Here is a 23,657-nt window from a genome sequence, read left to right on the forward strand (position 1 = left end):
TGGGGCTTGTACTCAGTGGGGGACGGGTATTGACAGCAGTCGGAGATTTTAGTGAACCAACAGTGAGGAACTCACTATATCACATCTCATGAAGATATATTAATGTGACATTGCATTCCTTTTGGTATGTTAAATGCTAACAATTACACATATGTAATAAGACCATTTTTTATAAAGAGTGGAAAGGGAAATGAGCGGTTCTTGCATGCACCAGAGGATTTTCAGAGCTGAAATAATAGAAAATGCATAGCCTATTATTGTGTATTTGGCAAGGTCTCGCCTCAGAGAAGCGGGTGTAGGACGTGGCTTAATTTTCCATTAGGAAAACCCCATGGGTCTCAGGACTCTTGTAATCAATGTAATTGTTGTTGGCCCCTCCTTTGCCATTAGGACTTGTGGCAACGGACATCACCTTGTATTCCTGGCAGCACATTGAAACCCGTGTACAGAGAGTATATTCAACAAAATCATTTTAAAAGAGGTTGAAAATCCTTCATATAAACCGACAAGGTAAGTAACCAATTTAAGCAGTTTATAAATATTGAAACGTTGTAACGTTATAGGCCCTATGCCCAGTGAGTAGGTTATGTATCCACCGTGCGCTTACATTTTAAGAGCTTTCAGATACTAGAAAAATAGCATGAAATCATACAACATCAACAGTAACAGTAGGCTATAGTTAAACAATTTAATAATATTTACTGCAGGTTATCAAAGCGAAAGATATATTTTGAGTTGCGAAAGTGGGGCATGGCTATTTTTGTGCAACTAATGTGAAATATTTCGTCTGGAGAAATATATTTTATTGCTACTATTTTGTTATAGGCTATTACATTATTTAGCTTGAAGGTGCACTAGGTACATGTCCACATGTATATGATAGATATATGTAAGGGAATTTACTTCCTTTACATACTTTAAAATAAATACATTTCAACATCATTTCTGTCGATAAAGTTGCTTACCTGTCTGAGCGTGTGGACCAGCACTTCAATGTTTACACACAACAGCTTCTTCCTAATCTCGTTATTGGTTCTAGTTCTCGGATGTTGAAGCTAAATATAAAAATATTTCTTATCTCTACAAATAATTATTAGGGCTTTTGATAAGAAAGTAACAGCTATTTTAGGCATTTCTAATTATTATGTCTTCAAATATCAATAGGTATATTTCAATAGTTTAATTTCCAAATACGATTTACAGACTAGCTTGTAACTATGCTTGTAACTGTGTCAGAAGTAAATGTTTGACCATTTGCTAAGCGTGAGATCAATGCCAAAAGCATTTGGAGCAATTGACAAATTAATTATTCATAAACTACAATTATAGGTCGCAATGCCTTTACTAATGCACTCTTCAGCTATAAATATATGTTGCTGATATACAGTGCATTCGGAATGTATTCCGACCCCTTGACTTTTTCCACATTTTGTTATGTTACCGCCTTATTCTAAAATGGATTAAATAAAAAATCCTCATCAATCTATACACAATACCCCATAATAACGAATCGAAAACAGGTTATTAGAATTTTTTTGCAAATGTATTAAAAATGTAAAACATAAATAGCTTATTTACATAAGTATTCAGACCCTTTGCTATAAGACTCAAAATTGAGCTCAGATGCATCCTGTTTTCATTGATCATCCTTGAGATGTTTCTACAACTTGATTGGAGTCCACCTGTGGTAAATTCAATTGATTGGACATGATTTGGAAAGGCACACACCTATCTATATAAGGTCCCACAGTTGATGGTGCATGTCAGAGAAAAAACCAAGCCATGAGGTCGAAGAAATTGTCCATAGAGCTCCAAGACAGGATTGTGTCGAGGCACAGATCTGGGGAAGGGTACTAAAACATTTCTGCAGCATTGAAAGTCCCCATGAACACAATGGCCTCCATCATTCTTTTTTTTTTACCCCTTTTTCTCTCCAATTTCGTAATATCCAATTGTTAAAGTTTTGTCCCATCGCTGCAACTCCTGTACGGACTCGGGAGAGGCGAAGGTTGAGACGCATGTGTCCTTTGAAACAACCCTGCCAAGCCGCACTGCTTCATGACACACTGCTCGCTTAACCCGGAAGCCTGTCGCACCAATGTGTTTGAGGAAACACTGTACAACTGTCGACCATGTCAGCATGCATGCGCCCGGCCGCCACAGGAGTGACGCCTCAAGCACTGCAGTGCCTTAGACCGCTGCGCCACTCGGGAGGCCACCTCCATCATTCTTAAATGGAGAAGGTTTGGAACAACCAAGACTCTTCCTAGAGCTGGCCGCCCGGCCAAACTGAGTAATCGGGGGAGGAGGGCGTTGGTCAGGGACACTCTGACAGAACTCCAGAGTTCTTCTGTGGAGATGGGAGAACCTTCCAGATGGACAACCATCTATGCAGCACTCCACCAATCAGGCCTTTATGGTAGAGTGGCCAAACGGAAGCCACTCTTCAGTAAAAGGCACATGATTGCCTGCTTGGAGTCTGCCAAAAGGCACCTAAAGGACTCTGAGACCATGAGAAACAAGATTTCTCTTCATGAGAAAAAAGATTCTCTGGTCTGATGAAACCAAAATGGAACTCTTTGGCCTGAATGCCAAGCGTCACGTATGGAGGGCACCTGGCACCATCCCTACGGTGAAGCATGGTGGTGGCAGCATCATGCTGTGGGGATGTTTTTCAGCGACAGGGACTGGGAGACTAGTCAGGATTGAGGGAAAGATGAACAGAGCAAAGTACAGAGAGATCTTTGATGAAAACCTGCTCCAGAGCAGGACATTGAGTCTCTGAATGTCCTTGAGTGGCCCAGCCAGAGCCCGGACCGAACATCTCTGGAGAGGCCTGAAAATAGCTGTGCAGCGACACTCCCCATCCAACCTGATAGAGCTTGAGAGGATCTACAGAGAAGAATATCAGAAACTCGCCAAATATCGGTGTGCCAAGCTTGTAGCGTCATAACCAAGAAGACTCAAGGCTGTAATCGCTGCCAAAGGTGCTTCAACAAAGTACTGAGTAAAGGGTCTGAATACTTATGTAAATGTGATATTTCCATTTTTTTGGAATACATTTGCAAAAAAAAATCTAAAAACCTGTTTTTGCTTTGTCATTATGGGGTATTGTGTGTAGATTGAGGAGGGGGAAACAGTTTAATCAATTTTAGAATAAGGCTGTAACGTATCAAAATGTGGATTAAGTCAAGGGGTCTGAATACTTTCTGAATGCACTGTAGGCTCTACTGTATATATACCCAATGGGGGGACAAATTAAAATCCTTCATCTTTTCAGGGCCTGTGATTGCAGAGCAGACAGATCCTGCAAACTACATCGCTCATTGGGAGATGGAATACCGTTACGAGATGGAGCCCTTGTCTATCCGCTTTCTTCGGACCTTCAAAGAACTTCTGAAATTTGTTCTCTTCAGTTACACAGTGCTGTTAGGTGCTTTGCTCTTAGCAGGCTGGACAACATACTTCATGGTTGCAAAATAAAAAGGGGAACTTTGAGTTGCTTTATTAGGCTATAGAATGGCAATTATAAAATAATTTGTGTACTGTTGTTGTTGAAATAGCCACACTGTACAGTGAATGTGTCCAACATGACCTGGGACAAATATGTTACCAAATAATAAAGCTATAACGGCATGTTCCCAAATAGTAGCAGAACGTATGTTGTGTGATATTGTGTAGAACATTTATTTATCTATTATTTTTGTGTTATTTTAGTTTCCCCCGAAGAATGAAGAAAGTCCCCATCACAGTTAATCAATGCACTGGTCCTTTTTAGCTTTGGTCATGATCATGTTGTAAGCTTATTTCTTGGCCGTGTTTCTAAGAGGATGGATTTATGTGCAAATTCAAAGTACTCAACATTAAACATTCGAAATAGATGCACAGTGTTGGAATTGTATCTATGGATGGGAGTCATTTGTAAAGTGCTCTCCAAGGGAATCAGATGCAGGGCCACAAATGTCCCCGCAGCCTGTCCCAAAGTACTCCAAATTAAGCCTATGTAGTGACCGGGAAATAAGTCTGCACCACAGTAACCTATATACTGTATAAAGCTGTTCATGGCCCAGAAAAAGGGCAATTAGGTTATTTGAAAACGTATAGGTCCATTATAATTTTCTACATACTTTAATCTAGTTTTAGAAGCTCAAGAGTGGCCTGGAGTGTTTGTTTATTTTTTCTTAAGTCTCCCCTGGGCTGGATTGAATGGGCTCGGGCCATAAGTTGCCCACCCACGAACTACACCATGTTTGCTGGAATTGGGTCTATAAACGTACAATTTTTGAGTTTAGGGAATGGGATTAAGAACAATACCAAAGAATGCCATGGTGGGCTTCATGCAGCGCAGCCACAGACCCACATCAGGGTGCTTGAAGTTGGATGAATGTTCTAACAGCACACAGACATGAAACTGAAACAGAAACAATGACGCCTGGGGAAGGAACCAAAGGGAGTGACATATATAGGGAAGGTAATCAGGGAAGTGATCCACATGTGTCCAGGTGAGTCTGGCGACGTGCAGATGTGCGTAACGATGGTGGCAGGTGTGCGCCATAAAGAGCAGCCTGGTGACCTAGAGGCCGGAGAGGGAGCACACGTGACAACAGCGATTTTAGCATGTAAATCTTGGTGGGGCAACAAAACAAAAAAAGTGGTATGCAGGCCAGCAAAGCAACACTAAACAATACATTCATTGCACTATACCACTGCTACACCTGGCTATCAGCAGAGTCTTGTCTGGCAGCGAAACAACCTGCCCGCTTGACCCTATCCCCTCCTCTCTTCTCCAGACCATTTCCGGAGACCTTCTCCCCTACCTCACCTCGCTCATCAACTCATCCTTGACCGCTGGCTACGTCCCTTCCGCGAGAGTTGCACCCCTTCTCAAAAAACCTACACTCGATCCCTCCGATGTCAACAACTACAGACCAGTATCCCTTCTTTCTTTTCTCTCCAAAACTCTTGAGCGTGCCGTCCTTGGCCAGCTCTCTTGCTATTTCTCTCAGAATGACCTTCTTGATCCAAATCAGTCAGGTTTCAATACTGGTCATTCAACTGAGACTGCTCTTCTCTGTGTCACGGAGGCTCTCCGCACTGCTAAAGCTAACTCTCTCTCCTCTGTTCTCATCCTTCTAGACTTATCTGCTGCCTTTGATACTGTGAACCATCAGATCCTCCTCTCCACCCTCTCTGAGTTGGGCATCTCCGGAGCGGCTCACTCTTGGATTGCATCCTACCTGACAGGTCGCTCCTACCAGGTGGCGTGGCGAGAATCCGTCTCCGCACCACGTGCTGTCCCCCAGGGCTCAGTTCTAGGCCCTCTCCTATTCTCGCTATACACCAAGTCACTTGGCTCTGTCATATCCTCACATGGTCTCTCCTATCATTGCTATGCAGACGACACACAATTAATCTTCTCCTTTCCCCCTTCTGATAACCAGGTGGCGGATCACATCTCTGCATGTCTGGCAGACATATCAGTGTGGATGACGGATCACCACCTCAAGCTGAACCTCGGCAAGACGGAGCTGCTCTTCCTCCCGGGGAAGGACTGCCCGTTCCATGATCTCGCCATCACGGTTGACAACTCCATTGTGTCCTCCTCCCAGAGTGCTAAGAGCCTTGGCGTGACACTGGACAACACCCTGTCGTTCTCCGCTAACATCAAGGCGGTGACCCGATCCTGTAGGTTCATGCTCTACAACATTCGCAGAGTACGACCCTGCCTTACACAGGAAGCGGCGCAGGTCCTAATCCAGGCACTTGTCATCTTCCGTCTGGATTACTGCAACTCGCTGCTGGCGGGGCTCCCTGCCTGTGCCATTAAATCCCTACAACTCATCCAGAACGCCGCAGCCCGTCTGGTGTTCAACCTTCCCAAGTTCTCTCACGTCATCCCGCTCCTCCGCACACTCCACTGGCTTCCAGTTGAAGCTCGCATCTGCTACAAGACCATGGTGCTTGCCTACGGAGCTGTGAGGGGAACGGCACCTCCGTACCTTCAGGCTCTGATCAGTCCCTACACCCAAAGAAGGGCACTGCGTTCATCCACCTCTGGCCTGCTCGCCTCCCTACCTCTGCGGAAGCACAGTTCCCGCTCAGCCCAGTCAAAACTGTTCGCTGCTCTGGCATCCCAATGGTGGAACAAGCTCCCCCACGACGCCAGGACAGCGGAGTCAATCACCACCTTCCGGAGCCACCTGAAACCCCACCTCTTTAAGGAATACCTGGGATAGGATAAAGTAATCCTTCTAACCCCCCCCCCCCCCCCAAAGAAAAAGATATAGATGTACTATTGTAAAGTGGTTGTTCCACTGGATATCATAAGGTGAATGCACCAATTTGTAAGTCGCTCTGGAGAAGAGCGTCTGCTAAATGACGTAAATGTAAATGTAAATGAAACAGTTCATTCAGCCTCATTTAAAGGAAGCGAAGGTAACCTGCTTAAATGATTACCACCCCGTAGCACTCATGTCGGAAGTCATGAAGTGCTTTGAAAGGCTGGTCATGGCTCACATCAACAGCATCCTTCTGGATACCTTAGACCCACTCCAATTTGCATACCACCCCAACAGATCCACAGATGGCGCAATCTCAATCGCACTCCACACTGCCCTTTCCCACCTGGACAAAAGGTACACCTATGTGAGAATGCTGTTCATTGACTACAGCTCAGTGTTCAACACCATAGTGCCCACGAAACTCATCACTAAACTAAGGACCCTGGGTCTAAACACCTCCCTCTGCAACCGGATCCTGGACTTCCTGATGGGCCGCCCCCAGGTGGTAAGGGTAGGCAACAACACATCTGCCACGCTGATCCTCAACACTGGGGCCCATCAGGGGTGTGTACTTAGTCCCCTTCTATACTCTCTGTTCACCCATGACTGCGTGGCCAAACATGTCTCCAACACCATCATTAAGTTTGCTGACGACACAACAGTGGTAGGCCTGATCACCAACAATGACGAGACAGCCTATAGGGAGAAGATCAGAGAACTGTCAGTGTGGTGCCAGGACAACAACCTCTTCCTCGATGTGATCAAGACAAAGGAGATGATTGTGGACTACAGGAATAGGCGGGCCGAACAGGCCCCCATTCTCATCGACGGGCTGTAGTGGAGCTGGTCGAGAGCTTCAAGTTCCTTGGTGTCCACATCACCAATGACTATCATGGTCCAAACACACCAAGACAGTCGTGAAGAGGGCATGACAAAACCTATTCCCTCTCAGGAGACTGAAAAGATTTGGCATGGGTCCTCAGATCCTCAAAAGGTTCTTCAGCTGCACCATCGAGAGCATCCTGACAAGTTGCATCACTGCCTGGTATGGCAACTGCTCGGCCTCCGACCGCAAGGCACTACAGAGGGTAATGCGTACGGTCCAGTACATCACCAGGGCCAAGCTTCCTGCCATCCGGGACCTCTTTACTAGGCGGTGTCAGAGGAAGGCCCTAAGAATTGTCCAAGACTCCAGCCACCCTAGTCATAGACTGTTCTCTCTGCTACCGCACGGCACCCGGTACCGGAGTGCCAAGTCTATGTCCAAGAGGCTCCTAAATAGCTTCTACCCCCAAGCCATAAGACTCCTGAACAGCTAATCAAATGGCTACCCAGACTATGACAGAATTCAGAACATGGGCCGTTCTTACAGTGTTTCTCCCTGTACACCAAGTCAGAACCGTAGAATAAATAAAGGGGGCATATAAGCGGACAATGAAAGCTCTTACAATATTCGATGATTACATTTCTCAAAAAAGTTGTAGGCTACATGTGCACCACCAAGTCAGGACAGTAGGCAAAATTAAGAGGTGAAAATATACCAAATTATTAGGGTGAGGCACATGGGCTACAAAGAGCTTACTACACAATATACACTTAGTATTAGCTACAGTATACATATCTCCCTGGCAGTGGCGACCCGTCATTCAGGGCAGGTGAATGGACCAAATTATTAGTGTGAGGCAGATGGGCATTTTATCTATAGCAGCACCCAAGGGGCTTGAATTTTCGAGCTCTACCCTTAGACTTGGCGGTGACGTAGTGTCCCCATGAGTGACAGAACACTGAGCCAATCACGGCGCAACGCTCTGTATTTTCTGCTGGCTTGCCCCACCACCACAGAAAGTACTGAGCTAGGCTGAAACACCTGCATTTTGGAGCTGCCTTACTCAAGAAAACAAAAAAGAGACCATGTTTGTGTACGGTTTTATTAACTCAATGATATATACTTTCTTTTGTTTACATTGTTTGCAAACTGATATGTGACACGTATTAATGCCAAAATAACATGCAAAACAGGCAAGTCCCCCAAAAAAGACAAAAAAAAATTCATAAGAGCCCCACCTGCACTGAATGACGGGTCGCCACTGACTCATTAGTCCAAAACAGTTGTATTACTTAAACGAGTTTCTATTGGCCAAATTCAGGCTGGTCAATCCCCATTTCGTTTTGTTTGCTTCCGTTTAAGAAACGTTTTGCAACCGAATCGCCCTAATGAATACACCCAGGTCTTGGACCAGGGGCCGGCCTGAGGTCAATTTGAGTGGGCACAATCGAATGGCTTTTTGAACCTCGACGCGGCTCGTTTTCCCGTCTTTACGTGGCAGCATTTGCGAGGAAGTTGAGTCCCCCTTCTACTGCTGGCTCCTCCTCCGCAAGTCAGCGGCTGAGCGTTTTGTTCGCTAATCTATTTTTCACATAGCTAGACAGTAGCGAAAAACAACAGCAATCATGTTTACTCTCTCGGAGTGTATGGTAATTTTAGCTATGTTATCCGCCACAGCGTCAGGTTACTTCGTAAGCATCGACGCTCATGCAGAAGAGTGTTTCTTTGAACGAGTCAACTCTGGTACCAAGATGGGCCTCATGTTTGAGGTGGCCGAAGGAGGTTTCCTAGACATCGATGTGGAGGTAAAGTCTGAGTTGTGAAAGGTGCCCCCTTTCTTAAACTTATTGCGGGGAAAGCCCCCCCCCCTCCCCAGCTGTTAGCTAGCTTTGGCTAATCATGGGCCTAACTAGCGAAACATTAAGAATGTAGGTAGGTAGGTAGGTAGCTAGCTAAATTAACGTCGTTCTCCTAGCTAGCTATGCTTCCAAACGTCCCTCAAATTGTGCCATATGGCTAGCGAGCAAGCATTATACGTAGCTACGTTCGTTAGCTAAACTCTCTTGGTTGACTGACAGTGCGAGATTATCACCTAAGAAAAAATATCAGGAGCCAAGGGATGACTTCATGTTAGGGCTATTGGTCATATCTGAGTTTGTACTGATGGTGGTGTTGTATATCTGATGCTGTCCAGTCACAACATGAGTAAATAGCTGCCTAATGTTTCATAGATTGTCAATGACTATATAGGTACTTTTCATTTGCAGATCACAGGTCCAGATGGGAAGCAGATTTACAAAGGAGACCGAGAATCCAGTGGGAAGTACTCGGTGGCTGCCCATATGGATGGCACATACAAGTTTTGCTTCAGCAATAAGATGTCCACCATGACACCCAAGATTGTCATGTTCACCATTGGCATTGGAGAGGCCCCCAAGGGAGACGGCATGGAGACAGAAGGTAAACTGGGGTGAAGAGGCAGCAATGGGCACCAGGGCTCAACGCTGACCTTTTTTTACAAAGAGCAAGTGTACACCTAATAAAAATATTTCAGGTAATAAAGCAAGAATCTTTCATTTTTCTAGGCACACTGGTGCTCCTAAATTAAAATTCCAGATTGCACAGCAAAATATTTAGGCACACATTCAAGTAAAATGGTTGCATTGTAGAGCTCTGGTCACACTGACTGATGTTGGGAATATAATCTCACCATATATTTGTAGGTTCTCTGGAAAACTCTTTCCTTCATATTCCTTCTTTCTTCATATTCATCCTTTTCTCATTCTGCTCTCCACCCTCCATCAGGTGGAGACACCTGGGACGGTAGGTTAACACTATTGCATGAGGTCAGAGATGGTCGTTCTTCAATGCCCTTGGAGAAAATGGACTCTTCTCTGTAGTGTTGCTTACCCCAAGTACTGAATTACAAAATGAACAGAGTGAATTTAAATAGTACCATTTTCATAGTTAGTCATATTAATTGCCTGGGTTGTGCTGTTTTATTTTGCTTTATGGACACTCACTTGCTAACTGGCAATGACTTGAGATGGTGAATGGATTTAGGAATTTATGCCCCCCTCAGCTTCTGCCATATGGGCATTCAGGAAACAAATTGGGTCAATTACTTTTGCCCTCAGTTTTTCAAAAGTGTTGGTTGGTCAGTTTCAATAATACATCTTGTATTTATGTTAATCCAAGTTTGCTGTGTTACAGCAGATGTTATTTAATGTTAGATGCACTAAAGACACATTGAAGTCATTCAAGCCTATCTGACAACGTATTTGTAAGGTTAATGTAAAGATTAGTTAACAAATGTTTTGCACAATGGGTATACCCAAGCTTTGGTAGAGAGATGGAGATGTCAGTTTACTGGTTGTTTGATGTAAGAACATTTCCTGCACAACTCTTTATTGCTTAAGTCATTACATCACTTTGAACAGCATCTACAATAAACCTAACCTTGATGTGAGTTGTACCTGATTTACTTGGATGTGCCTGTGCTTGTTGGGGTTACTTTAACTTTGCAAAATGTTGTATACTGTACTACTTGTTAATTTTCCATTCTTTTTCACAGCCCACCAGAACAAGCTGGAAGAGATGATTAATGAGCTAGCAGTTGCCATGACAGCAGTAAAACACGAGCAGGAATACATGGAGGTCCGAGAGAGGATACACAGAGCAAGTAAGACCACTTCTGTGCTGCTACTTCAATAACAGCCATGTATAATGTGCTATTTCCATAGAAAATGAATAACATATGGACCTAACCTCTTATCTCAAACTGCATAACATTTCATGCCTTTATGTCAAGAACACCCAATTTTGACAGCTTAGTGAAAACACTTCAGTGGCAGTAGTGGTTTATTGTACTGTCTTGTGTTTTTCTCCCCTCCAGTTAATGACAACACAAACAGCCGAGTGGTGCTTTGGTCCTTCTTTGAAGCTCTTGTGCTGGTAGCCATGACCCTTGGACAGATCTACTACCTGAAGAGATTTTTTGAAGTGCGGAGAGTTGTGTAAAACATTTTTTCAATTTTTTCCCCTCAAATTATTTACTATTCACTTGAGCTATTAGCCACACCATACTTCAAAATTGGAAATCAAACAACATCTGAAAAGACTTTATTGTCCAATCTCCTGTTTTTCTGTTCGTGTACTTCAGGCCATTGTACATATGCATGTTTTTCCACTCGCGGAAAACTGTCTTCGCATTGACTCCTCAGACTTTGACATCAATAGCACTGAAGAGGGTATTGTTATTTTTTGATCAAGGAAGGTTTGAGTATTTGCACATTCAAAGCCACCGCCCCAAAACGTTGGATGCCAGAAGGATGATCTTATAGCTGTGGATAGATTTATTTTACTAGGCAAGTCAGTTAAGAACAAATTCTTATTTTCAATGACGGCCTAGGAACAGTGGGTTAACTGCCTTGTTCAGGGGCAGAACGACAGATTTTGTACCTTGTCAGCTCGGGGATTCGATCTTGCAACCTTTTGGTTACTAGTCCAACGCTCTAACCACTAGGCTACGCTGAGTAGGTGGTGGAAATATTTTTGCTTTTACATAGTCATATACCATTATCCAGAGCGACAGTGAGTGCATACCTTTTTTTATACTGGTCCGCCATGGGAATCAAACCCACAACCCTGCTGTTGTAAGCGCCATGCTCTACCAATTGAGCCACACTGGACACATCATTCCAAGCCCAGTGTTGTATTTGATCTGTTATTCTTTCTAAATTTGTTTGTTAGACAAAACTGTTCAGCTTGTATTTTTTTTCTGGGGAGTTCTTGATGATAAACAAATACTTTTTTAACACTTCCCGTGCCAATCAGTCACAGTATGCACATTTAATGGTAAAAATACAAAGTAATGATTCTACCTTTTGGGGCAAGGGCAGTACAAAAAGAAGCCTTGGTATGGGATCTGAGCTGTTGCCAGTTAAGTAGTCACTTGAGCATTTCTATTTATCAAATGAGGACAATTTCCTACAGACTTCTTCATAGTTTGTATTGGTATTTATGTTCAAGGGATGTTTGTTATTTTGGGTACAGAGGGTGAATAACTAATCTGAGCCAACACACGAGAGCTCAGACAAACATTCAAAAGTTAAACTATGGATGACCAACTTATGACCCAAGTCCTGTTCATAATAATAAAAAGTGTCTCCTTTTTCCTTTTGAGATTGATTACTTCTAATTTGCAATAAGTTACTCACACAGTACGCCGCTATAATTGCTGGTTTTTACACACAGTCTGGTATGGGTCAGATGAACCTTTCAAACTCCAGTAAAACAAGTAGGGTGTAAATAGTCACACACACAACAGAAGTGTTTTTGGTTTGTTTAAGGCAGATTCCCTGGGGATTGACATTAATGAAATGCATATAGAACGGTGACTTCACTTGTTCAAGATCTGCATCAAGTTCATCCATTTGATGGCGTTTTGTCAGTATTCTAGTGGTGGTTTACAAGTACAGCTTAATAAGTTCATCACTGACTGCTGAAGGAGTGAGGACCCCCAGGTCTGTGAAAAGAAGAGTAATCAGCGATGGCGGTGTGTAGTCAATCATGGGGTGTTCTTCTGCTAGGTCTTCCACTGCCTTCAGTGTGTCTGCTTTATACTGAAATACAGAGAGCAAAGTGAGACCACTAGTTAGGACATCAAATAACTACAGAAATATCACTATATAGCCAATTGATCATATTTTGGTGCTATTACCTTAAATCGTTCTGGGACATCTTGCTGATTTAGAGGGTAGAGTCGGACAAATTTGAAGCTTTCTGCCACAACGTAGAAAGGCTTGTTGTGAGCCTTGGAGCACACAGCCAGTTGATAGGTGCCAATCTATCATGTGAATTGCATGCAGAATAAAGGGTAAACCGCTATGTGTTGTAAATGGTAACATCATCCAGGACATCAACGAGTGTCTGAATGGTGTGTTATCCAATTCATAATATACCTTGTTGATAATGCCACCACTTTCCACCACTCCCTCTGCACCCACAATCACCAGGTCCACCTTTTCCATGATATACCTTTAACAAAAAACATTCAGTCCAGTAATAAAATACAGCTTTCACTGACTGCTTTGTTAATTTAGGCTACCTGTACAAATCCAAAAAGGTGGGTATAGGTAAAACAGGGTATTTACAGTACCTTCAGAAAGTATTCATACCCCTTCATTTATTCCACATTGTGTTACAGCCTGAATTCAAAATAGATTCTCTCACACACACACACACACACACACACACACAATGACAGTCAAAACATGTTTTTAGAAATGTCTGCAAATGTATTGAATGAAACAAATATTTCATATACTGAAAAATATTAATGCAAGAATTTCAAAGATTTGACAGTCACAATTCATAAGGAAATCAGTCAATTTAAATAAATAAACTAGGCCTTAATCTATGGATTTCACAAATATGCTGGGCAGCGGTGCAGCCATGGATGGGCGTGGGCCCACCCACTGGGGAGCCAGGCCCATCCAATCAGAATGAGTTTTCCCCCCACAAAAGGGCTTTATTACCGACAGAAATACTCCTCAGCACTTTTGTTCAGCGTACATAAGCAATGTTCCCTCACATTTTTTTCAGCACTGAGCAAATTTCAGGTCTGCTGAGCACAAACTTTAACTTTGAAAATTCTATGCAACTTCCAGCACGTGTTTACTGTGAACACTGAGGCTGTACCTGTTTTAAGTGGCCAAGTAGGCTACTGTGGCTATTTGATCATAATGTAGGCCTACCATCAAAAACAAGGGAGAAAATGCATCCCATAGCAATTTAACATGGAAATAGCTGTTCCATCATTCAGTTTACAGTAGCAGCCAATGTGTGGTGTTCAATGTTGGCCTACATTCCATGAGATGCACCTGTTTATCCACTTGTCTTTCAGACAAGGAGGCGACTGAAAAAAGTTGTTTGACGCAAGAAACCATTTTACAAAATAAAATGCATTATTATTCCCCTACCATTAGAGAATCAGACAAATTATGCTACCTTCTGCCTACTTAGCTTATTCAAGCATGTCTCAAAAACACAAAACTGCCCATTTAAGACAAAAAAGCTATTTTTTACCTGACTAGCTTTTCAAAGATGTCTAGAGATGTACATGTTTTGTGCTCTTGTAGGAAGCAATCACACCCCTATTGCTGACTACAAATTATCTATAACTGAGCTAATAACTCACTAATCAGCAAAGGATATTAACAAAATGTGCACACGTTGATACATTCAAAACAAGCGCATCTACGACCACTCATGCTGTAAACAGTCCAGTTCAAAGTAAATGGCACAGATCCATATATGGCAATGCCTTTTTGCATATAGGCCTAGTGCAGCTCTGATTGGTTATGCTGCACCGGTCTGTGTATATAGTACGGGCTGAGTCGTGCATGTCAATGCAATAGAATCCTATTCCGATGCATTCTGCCTACAACAAAATCTCTTGCATAGTTAGTTTTGCATACTAAGTCTTGCATAGTTAGTTTTGTTTCAGTATGTTGCATTTAAAGTGGCTAATTGTGTCGATTTCGATCCAAATTGCCACAGTAAAGGGAAACGTTGAGTGTTAAATAACAGGGGAAAAAGTTAAGTGAAGTTCAATCTCGTGCATCTCTCTGTGGCCTGATATTTCTTCTGCAGGGCTGTCCCAGGGGGGAGCTGCGCAGCAGTCTCGGGGTCGACTGCGTACGCACCTTAAATGGTACATAAATATTCACACCTGAGTCAATACTTTGTAGATGCTTCTTTTGCAGCGATTACAGCTTTGTGTCATCTTGGGTATGTCTGTATCAGCTTTGCACATCTGGATTTGGGTATTTTCTCAAACTCTTAAGTTAGATAGGGAGTGGTCCCATTGACAAGTCTTTTCACAGATTGTCATTGGGATTCATGTCTGGGCTTTGGCTGGGCTACTCAAGGACTTTCACATTCTTGTTCTGAAGCCATTCCAGCAGTGCTTTGGCCGTATGCTTGGGGTCATTGTCCTGTTAGAGGTCGTTTGTACGCTGAAGCAGGTTCTCATCAAGGATTTGCCTGTATTTGGCTCCATTCATTATTCCCTCTATCCTTACCAGTCTCTGCTGCTGATAAGCATCCACATAGCATGTTGCTGCTGCCGCAATGCTGCACGGTAGTGATGGTGTTAACCAGGCACAGCTTATCACCCATCTTTCTCCAGACATAGCGCTTTGCATTCAGGCCAAAAAGTTATATTTTTGTCTCATCAGACCACAGAATTGTTTGCCTTACGATCTCAGTCTTTCACGTGCCTTTTTGTAAACTCCAGGCGTGCTATCATGTGCCTTTTTCTCAGGAGTGGCTTCCGTCTGGCCACTCTCCAATAAAGCCCAGATTGGTAAAGTACTGTAGAGACTGTTGTCCTTCTGGCAGGTTCTCTGATCTCAGCCAAGGAACTCTGTAGTTCTGTAAGAGTGGTCAATGGGTTCTTGGTCACCTCCCTGACCAAGGTCCTTCTTGCCTGGTTTGGTCGGACGGCCAGCTCTGGGTAGTTCCACATTTTTTTTCAATTTCCAAATTATGGAGACCACTGTGCTCTTGCAAACCTTTAACACTATATACATTTTTATACCCTTCCCCAGATAGAATGGTGATGAGGCAAATATCTCTGAGATCTACGGACAGTTCCTTGGACTTCATGGTCTAGTTTCTGCTCTGACATGCACTGTCAACTGTGGGACATTATATAGACAGATGTGTTTCTCTTTAAAACATGTCCAAATAATTGAATTGGCCACAGGTGTATTCCAATCAAGTTGTAGTGACATTACAAGGATGATCAAAGGCAATTGGATACACCCGAGCTCAATTTGGAGTGTGAATATTTATGTAAATTAAATACCTGTATTTAATTTTCAATAAATTAGCAAACATTTCTAAAAACATGTTTTCACTATCATTATCAGGTATTGTCTGTAAATGGGTGAGAAACTATTTCAATGTAATTAATTTTGAATTCAGGCTGTAACAACAAAATGTGGAATAAGTCAAGGGGTATGAACTCTTTCTGAAGGCACTGTATGGTCTTTCGAAGAAACATGGTGTGATTGAGCTGGGCTTTCATTTCATGTATCAACTGAAATGGTTTAGATATTTACCCCACTGCAGCATCAAGAACCACGGTGACCGGAATGTTTAGATTCCGTAATTTGTCAGCCATTTGTCGTCTGGAAAGAGAAAAGAGTACACTTGTGAATAGTCTTCCAAGTTCCTCTTTAGGGCTTGCTTACTTAGTTTGACATTAGACATATGCATATGTTTGTGTTGACCACACACCCTGCAGAGTCTGGTTGTGACTCAGTGACATAGACAGTGAAGCGTTTCTTGTCAGCTGCTGCACTCTCCAGTACCTTAAGAACCACCCGGGAGGAGGAGTGTGTCAGTATTTTCTGTGAATGACAATAGAGAACAGTGTTTGTCAGAGGCAGAATCACCATGAGTGTCCCAGTGGAGCGGGTTTTGGAATCTTCATTAAAATAAAAAGATTCAGTAGAAATACTTACCGCGCCATCCTTGATAAAGGTATGGCAGAGTTTTGCTACTTTACTCCTGGAAAGGGAGATTTTCTTAAGAAAGAGCTCTCCTCTCTCTACCATCACTTTCTTGCATTGAGAGAGATCCTGTTTGGGGGACAAAGAAAACACTTAATATTTCTGAAAATGACATCTTAAATCATGATGGTATGCTGGACAACTCAAGCAACTCTCACGTATTAAATACATATAATATCACTTTAAAGTGGGCTCGGAGCGTATAAGAGTAGCCTTGGCGTTACAGTGAGGAGGATAGGTGAGGGCCCCCTCTCTACTCACAGGGTGCTCCAGCGATGTGAGGCTGATGAAGCGGAGGAACAGTTCGCCACCAGACGAGACAGCCACAGAGGAGTCAGCCTCCTCCAGACGCCTGATGGTCTGGGTCAGGTTCTCTCTCAAGCCCAGGATGGTCTCACCTGCTCAGGGACATAAAGCATAAGCTAATCAATACCACAACTTGTCTGTTTGCTAATAATTTATAAATCGAGTGCAAACTCTTCAGCAGTGATGAAAATATTTTGATTTCAGTAATCATCAGACAAAAAAACCTGATTCACTAGATATCAGTATAACAAGTGGAGAGTAGAAAAGTTTAAAAAAAAGAAAATCTGACTTTGGTCTCTTTTGAGGAACTCCAGGAGAGTGCGGATAGCTGCCACAGCAGAGGGAACCTCAGGGTCCTGTCTCACTTGTGTCCTGAAGTACTCCACCAGCTCTGAAAGGAAATGGCCATGGGCAAGTCAAAGTCAAATGGAAACACATTATACTTGATTACACTCTCACTAAAAACATTATCCTTTATTTAGAGTTGTATGGATAGTGTTGTGCATGTATGGAAACAACCCCCATGAAAGCAACTATAAGATCATGCAGGAATCTATGGCCATAAGGGTCTAGCATGTCTACTCATCAATGAGACTTCAACTCACCATCTTTGTCCATTCTGTCAAACAAGTCGACACCTCAACAAAAGCAGGAAGCAGGCCAGATGACACCTTTGAACAGATTAAGCTTTCTAGGCAGCTAACCTAGTAAATGCCAGAAGGATTATTGTTGACAACTAACGTAGCTACGCTAGCTAACTACCATGTAACGTTACCTTGCTCGAACTGATGAAACAGCACGTTTTTCCTCCTGACGCGGGTGACGCTATTTCAAGAGTTGCTTCATATGTTTTGGACTGAGAACCGAGAGTCCTTGATTTGTGTAAAATAAAATAAGTATATTAGCTAATCCTGTCACTCTTACAGCTACAGATTTTTAGGTAAACGTTTGCTCATTTTTGGCATGGTGTAGCTGATGTCGCAATTTGATGACGTATATCTCAGTTATCGTTGGTCAAATTCGTTTCACATGGTGTTGACATTTTAGACAATTCCATTAGTGATTAAGATAAATCCACTCACCAGGTGCACCTGGCCATGCAACATTGTATTGTTATTTTTTTGTGCAGGGCTTTAATTTTGGCATGCTAGAATATCATTTAACTAGCAAGCTTTTTGTGTTATAGGGATGGCTCCGGGTAAGTGGAGAGATAAACTTTAATAAAGCATAATCTCAAACAATAATTCAGATTTTTAAACATTGGGAGTGTAACGTTACCATTTATGTAGTGAAAACAATTGCTTACAAGCTTGCTTGCTTACATTGAATGAGTTTTATGAAGGAATTAAATGGCTACTGTAGCTGGCTAGCTAACGTTGTATACTTTAATTTAGCTAGCTAACGTTAACTAGCAATCAGTAACGTTGGCCTACTACAGTTTATCACTATCACATGAATGCATGATGAATAGGCATAAGAGTTCATTATTGTCATAACAATAGCCATCTGTTATAGCTGTTAAGCTAAGTTCTGTGTTTTTCTGCAGAGGATGAAGTCAGTCTTCTGGTCATTGTTGTGGATGCAAATCTCATATGGTAGGGCCAGCAAGCTAACAGAGAACCCCAGATATTTAACTAGTATTATTCTCTGTGCAAATATCTACAGAGCTAGCCTCCACTTCAAAGAACCAGTTAGACAATCAAGCAAATTTCAGTCTTTCTCCTTCCCTTAGTGCACCCTGTCGAAGTGTCTGGATGCTGTCATGGTGATGAGTAATGCCCTCCTAGTCATGACGAGGACCAACAAGCTGGCTATAATTGCCAGCCATTGTCAGGAAAGGTAATCAACCTTGTTAGTAGATACACAAAATGTCTAAATGCTGGTTTCCATCCAGTGATTTGTTATTAGATTGGAACCTACTATCACTTCCTCGTCATATGCTGCAATCATTTTCTGTATCCTTGTAAGCTTTAGAAGTCTGGAGATGGTAATGGGGACGTCAATGCATCAACAAATGGGGATGGCAAGTATGAGCTCTTGTCAGTTGCCAATGACCTCATGTTAAGAAGTAAGTGCAGCATAATCTTCTTTAGTCTGATTAATCAGGCTGTAATTAACAATGAATTGGTATATACAGCTGGACACTAATGGCTTCAAAATCATGTAAATGTTCCTTACAAGCCTGAATGTTGAATAAAATTACATTTAAACATACTCTACTGGTTGTCTATACGGTTTGTACATCAGCTGCTCGAAATTTGAGAAAAAATATCCACAGGAAGTATTGTTTACCTGACTTAGAGCCGGTAGGTATATGGTTCGGCACCTAGGTGGAGTTAATTTTATATTGGATATTCAGTTATCTCATAAATAACTATTGAACCAAGCATGTCATGACAATGAAAATGCTATTCTGAGTAAGGGGAGGATGGAGAACGATCAACACCTTTTTTTGTCTGAATTTTTTTATTTTAAGATTGAAATCTGAATAAATAACTAAAAACACACAAAAGGTCTTGACTGTTCGCCAACCTCCCCAGGTTCAGAATATACTAGGGCTGGGAGACATGGCCAAAATATATCATGGTATTTTTTTTTTATGGTATGTTTTTGAATAATACAAGTTATACATTTTCTTTGAGTAATGTGTGAGCCTAGGGTGGCAACACACACATTCTATGTGATTTCAATGGGTTTTTCGCCATACTGTTCAATTCAACTTCAACCCAAAACTATTTCCAGCATTTTCCTACATTTCTTTTTCCATTTCCTCCACTAATTTGAGAATTTCCACACAGCTATGTAGGGCTGCACGATATGGGCAACAATCTAGGCCTTATTTTTAACCAACATTTGCAATTGCGAATTGACTTGCGATTTCAGAGCAAAACTTTTGAGTGAACTGTTGGAGTCATTGAAATATAATGATTGTTCTAATTCTATAGTTTAGAATAAAATAATGGGCACTTCGAATACAGTGTTTGACATCAAAATGCCAGGGAGGAGTTATTGTCACAGGGTGGGAACGGAAGTGTTGATAATTGTTTCCTAGGGGACTCTATAGTCTTTGGCTACATTTAATGTTTTGTCTTAGCTACTTCATGTAGCTAACATATTCATGCTTCGCGTAATCCTCTTTGATTTAGAAGATACTGTTGCACAAACGACATGCTGATTTTAGGTCTACACCATCACTGGTATTATCAGGCTGTATAGTTTTTGTTTGCTCTGACTGAGTACATTTTTATTAGCTAGCTAATAGCTTACAATGAAGAAGGCTGCAAAGGTGAAACGTCTGTGTACGCTATCCCTGATGCAGTGAAAATAATACAAATATTGAAAAATGAAGTAAGCTTTATGCAAGATCTTTTTGAGTGTGGACCCATTACAGCTTTCGTCTGAATTTGCGGGTTTTACGCACCAGCCAAGCTTCTGGGAGAGCTCGATGGTCCCCTTTTGATTAGCATTAGCGGCTAACACGATTTAGGCCCAACTTGTTAATTAGGGATAGGCCTCCCGCTGGCTGCATTGTCTGATTTACCCTAGCTATTACAGCAAAAACATGCCATGCAATTGTTTGAGGACGACACCCCACATAAAAATATTTTTCCACCGGCACAGGTTTCATACATTAACAAATAACGATTTAAATATTAACTTTTTGAAAATCTTTCTTTGATTTGTCATCCAAAGGGTCCCAGCTATAACATGTGTTGTTTTGTTAGATAAAATCCTTCTTTATATCCCAAAAGTCTGTTTAGTTGGCGCCATCAATTTTGAGTAATCCACTTGTTCAACATGCAGAGAAAGGAATCCGAAAATCTACCCCTAAACTTTGTTTCAAGTCAAAATACGTTTCTATTTACTTCTCAGATACCATAAAATGTAATCAAACTATAATATTTGTTACGGGAAGAAGTATATTCAATAGGAAACCGATTTTAGCAGGTACGTCCTGTCTTCATGGTGCGCGTAAACACGAATTTCCAAGACTGCGTCCCTGTACTAAAAGGTATTTCTTATTCGTTTTTAAAGTTACAAGCCTGAAACCTTGAACATAGACTGCTGACACCGTGTGGAAGCCATAGGAATTGCATCCAGGGAGCTAATTTTCAATAGACTTTTTACTTGCCTTTCTAAGAGGATGGTCTCTCAAAAAAAAAAATCTTGTTGGTTTTTCTTTGGATTTTCTCAACATTTCTACAAACTTCAAAGTGTTTTCCTTCCAATGGTACCAATTATATGCATATCCTGGCTTCAGGGCCTGAGCAACAGGCAGTTTACTTTTGGCATGTCATTTAGGCGGAAATTGAGGGAAAAAAGGGGCCTAGCCCTAATATTTATTAAGAAAAGACAAACTAGCTGTTTGCAAATGTAAGAAACACAAACTAATAGTGTAATTTATCGATTGCTAGTGGATTTATATTTAGAAGCAAAGTGAAAACGGCATCGTTGTCATCAACATTGTTATTTGTGCTGCATTGACCATGCAGACTGAACGCAAGTGTCTCGTTGTCAAGCAACAACAAATGCACTCCTTGAGTGACGGGGTGGGGCTAGGTCTGTGTGGAAAGCAGCGTGGAGAGAGATGACTCAAGTAGAAGAGTAAACTATAAAAATGGACGTTACACATGGTGAATCACATTTAACAAACCAAACATTCAAATACCATTCTAGAAAGTGAAGTAAATACCCAAACCGGTCTGTGCATCTACCGGAATATCGTAAAATACGGTATACCGCCCAGTCCTAGAATATACCATTTTCATTGTCATGGCATGCTAGGTTCAATAGCTTTTGGCTTGTCACCTAAAACCCTCAACTTTTACAGATGCACAATCGAGAGTATCCTGTCGGGCTGTATCACCTCCTGGTATGGAAACTGCACTGCCCACAACCGCAAGGCTCTAACCAGAAGAGGAGTGGGAGGCCCCGGTGCACAACTGAGCAAGAGGACAAGTACATTAGAGTGTCTAGTTTGAGAAACAGACGCCTCACAAGTCCTCAACTGACAGCTTCATTAAATAGTACCCGCAAAACACCAGTGTCAACATCAACAGTGAAGAGGCCACTCCGGGATGCTGGCCTTAGTTTTGTTTCGGTACTGCAGTTTTACTGACGCCCAGCCCAAGAAAGACAATTTTCATACACAGCCACATAGAAGTCAGATTTGAAAATCTGGGTCATTCTATGAAAATGGTGGCTTTTTGAACAGCAAACTTATACACATTTTTTATTATAAAAAAAAATACAAAATTTGATAATAGTTAACCCCTTACCATTATAAATCAACAAATGACAGCTTAAAAGTTTCACTACATTACATAAAAAAAATGCTGGTGCTACCTTGTCACTGGTGTTACCTATATTTTAGATGACAATTCAGGCTTTTGAGAATGTAATTTCAGTCTTTAATTTGCATATATAATCAGACAAAAGGTTAATGATAATACTAAGAAATAGTTTGGATTAGTAATCATTTACTTTAGACATGCATGTGTCAAGTTCTATTGTCTGACATTTTTTCTTGCAACATTAGAAATAGAGGTTGAATCATCAAAATTGAATGATCATATCCTTAAAATGTTTACTAATGAATGCAGCAACAGTTAGGTTGATACAAAAAAACATATTCAATTAAATTGGTTAACTCTGATGCCAGAACACCAATATGCCATACAGTAATACCAGTAACACCAGTGACACAATGTGAAACCAATGACAAACATAAGATTATTTCAAACAAATGATCAATTTTAGTAATATTTTTCATTACAAATATTTTCAGATTTCATAAGATGGGTTGATTTAAATATTAACAATAAAATGAGGGTTATTGGTCAAAGATTAAGACCAAAAGATGCCCATTGACTAAAATGTCTTTCATAACACAACATTGTAATAAACATAAAACATGTCCACTAAACATTAGAAACACGAACATTGAACATACACTAAAACTGTTTTCCTAACCACACTGATACAAACATTTTGTATGCAGTAAAACATGTTCATGGAATTTTCCCTGTATTGTTCTTCACTTTTACTTCAGATATGTTTGTCTTTGCCATGGATGTGACATGACATCTCTTATCTCTGAGCCAATCTCCATTGCTTTCTAGCTACTGACGGCTTCTTCACTAGTAGCCAGTTCACATCTGCCACTTTCACACAGTCAGGTGCTCCTCGAAGTACTTCCAGATACTGTGGCAAATTTGAACGGATCTTTTATTCACTGGCAATGGCTCTGGCATCAGACAAACAATCTGGTAATCCCCATACCAGTTGATATCATCTCTTGGGGCTTGGCCAGTAGAACTTGTTGACACCATTCCTGTGCATGCACTTTACTTTGACATTGTTTTTCAACCTCCAGTATAATGCCAGGGTATGGTTGTTCATCATAGTTCATGATACACCACTGTCCACTGTGGTGAGACTTGATGACATCTGGACGAAGTGGAGCTGAGGTATCCAGGTCGATGGCATCTGGTTGATGTGGAGGTGAGAGATCACGGCCATTAGCCGGCATTGTATGGAGGGTGACTTCTTGGAGTCCATAACATGGGCAATCCCATATGCCTTCCGCTGCTTGGCAGAGACAACTTATGTCTCTATTTTAGGATGCCAGGTGTGATACTTAAAACCTGGTGCATTCAC

At 41.7% G+C, this 23,657-nt stretch overlaps 2 protein-coding genes and 1 long non-coding RNA gene across 3 annotated transcripts; 2 read left to right on the forward strand and 1 right to left on the reverse strand.

Annotated features, from left to right (window-relative positions):
* Window positions 1–8,582: 8,582 nt before the first annotated feature.
* LOC115200150 (transmembrane emp24 domain-containing protein 2) lies at window positions 8,583–12,284 on the forward strand. Its single transcript, XM_029762942.1, has 4 exons — window positions 8,583–8,912; window positions 9,375–9,567; window positions 10,682–10,789; window positions 11,003–12,284. Exons 1-4 carry the CDS (start codon window positions 8,733–8,735, stop codon window positions 11,125–11,127), a joined length of 606 nt encoding a protein of 201 aa, XP_029618802.1. The 5' UTR covers window positions 8,583–8,732; the 3' UTR covers window positions 11,128–12,284.
* A 155-nt stretch (window positions 12,285–12,439) lies between these two features.
* On the reverse strand, window positions 12,440–17,961 carry LOC115200149 (translation initiation factor eIF-2B subunit alpha). The gene is made up of 9 exons (XM_029762941.1): window positions 17,603–17,961; window positions 17,287–17,388; window positions 16,953–17,089; window positions 16,644–16,760; window positions 16,417–16,529; window positions 16,239–16,307; window positions 13,071–13,146; window positions 12,830–12,955; window positions 12,440–12,731 (listed from the first exon to the last, which is right to left on the reverse strand). Exons 1-9 carry the CDS (start codon window positions 17,613–17,615, stop codon window positions 12,576–12,578), a joined length of 909 nt encoding a protein of 302 aa, XP_029618801.1. The 5' UTR covers window positions 17,616–17,961; the 3' UTR covers window positions 12,440–12,575.
* A 187-nt stretch (window positions 17,962–18,148) lies between these two features.
* On the forward strand, window positions 18,149–19,211 carry LOC115200151 (uncharacterized). The gene is made up of 2 exons (XR_003879484.1): window positions 18,149–18,836; window positions 18,966–19,211. It is a non-coding gene; the product is annotated as an uncharacterized LOC115200151 (long non-coding RNA).
* Window positions 19,212–23,657: the final 4,446 nt, after the last annotated feature.

Source organism: Salmo trutta, chromosome 9, assembly GCF_901001165.1.
Source record: "Salmo trutta chromosome 9, fSalTru1.1, whole genome shotgun sequence".
In the NCBI taxonomy this organism is placed as follows: Eukaryota; Metazoa; Chordata; class Actinopteri; order Salmoniformes; family Salmonidae; genus Salmo; species Salmo trutta.

Bases quoted from the DNA above. Each gene is read 5' to 3' on its own strand.
- LOC115200150 (XM_029762942.1), top strand. From the start codon at position 8,733: ATGTTTACTCTCTCGGAGTGTATGGTAATTTTAGCTATGTTATCCGCC. The intron at 8,913-9,374 runs GTAAAGTCTGAG...TTTCATTTGCAG, and splicing joins TCCTAGACATCGATGTGGAG to ATCACAGGTCCAGATGGGAA. The intron at 9,568-10,681 runs GTAAACTGGGGT...TCTTTTTCACAG, and splicing joins AGACGGCATGGAGACAGAAG to CCCACCAGAACAAGCTGGAA.
- LOC115200149 (XM_029762941.1), bottom strand. The intron at 16,761-16,952 runs GTGAGTAGAGAG...TCCCCCAAACAG, and splicing joins TCACATCGCTGGAGCACCCT to GATCTCTCTCAATGCAAGAA. The intron at 16,308-16,416 runs GTGTGTGGTCAA...TTCTCTTTCCAG, and splicing joins TCACAACCAGACTCTGCAGG to ACGACAAATGGCTGACAAAT.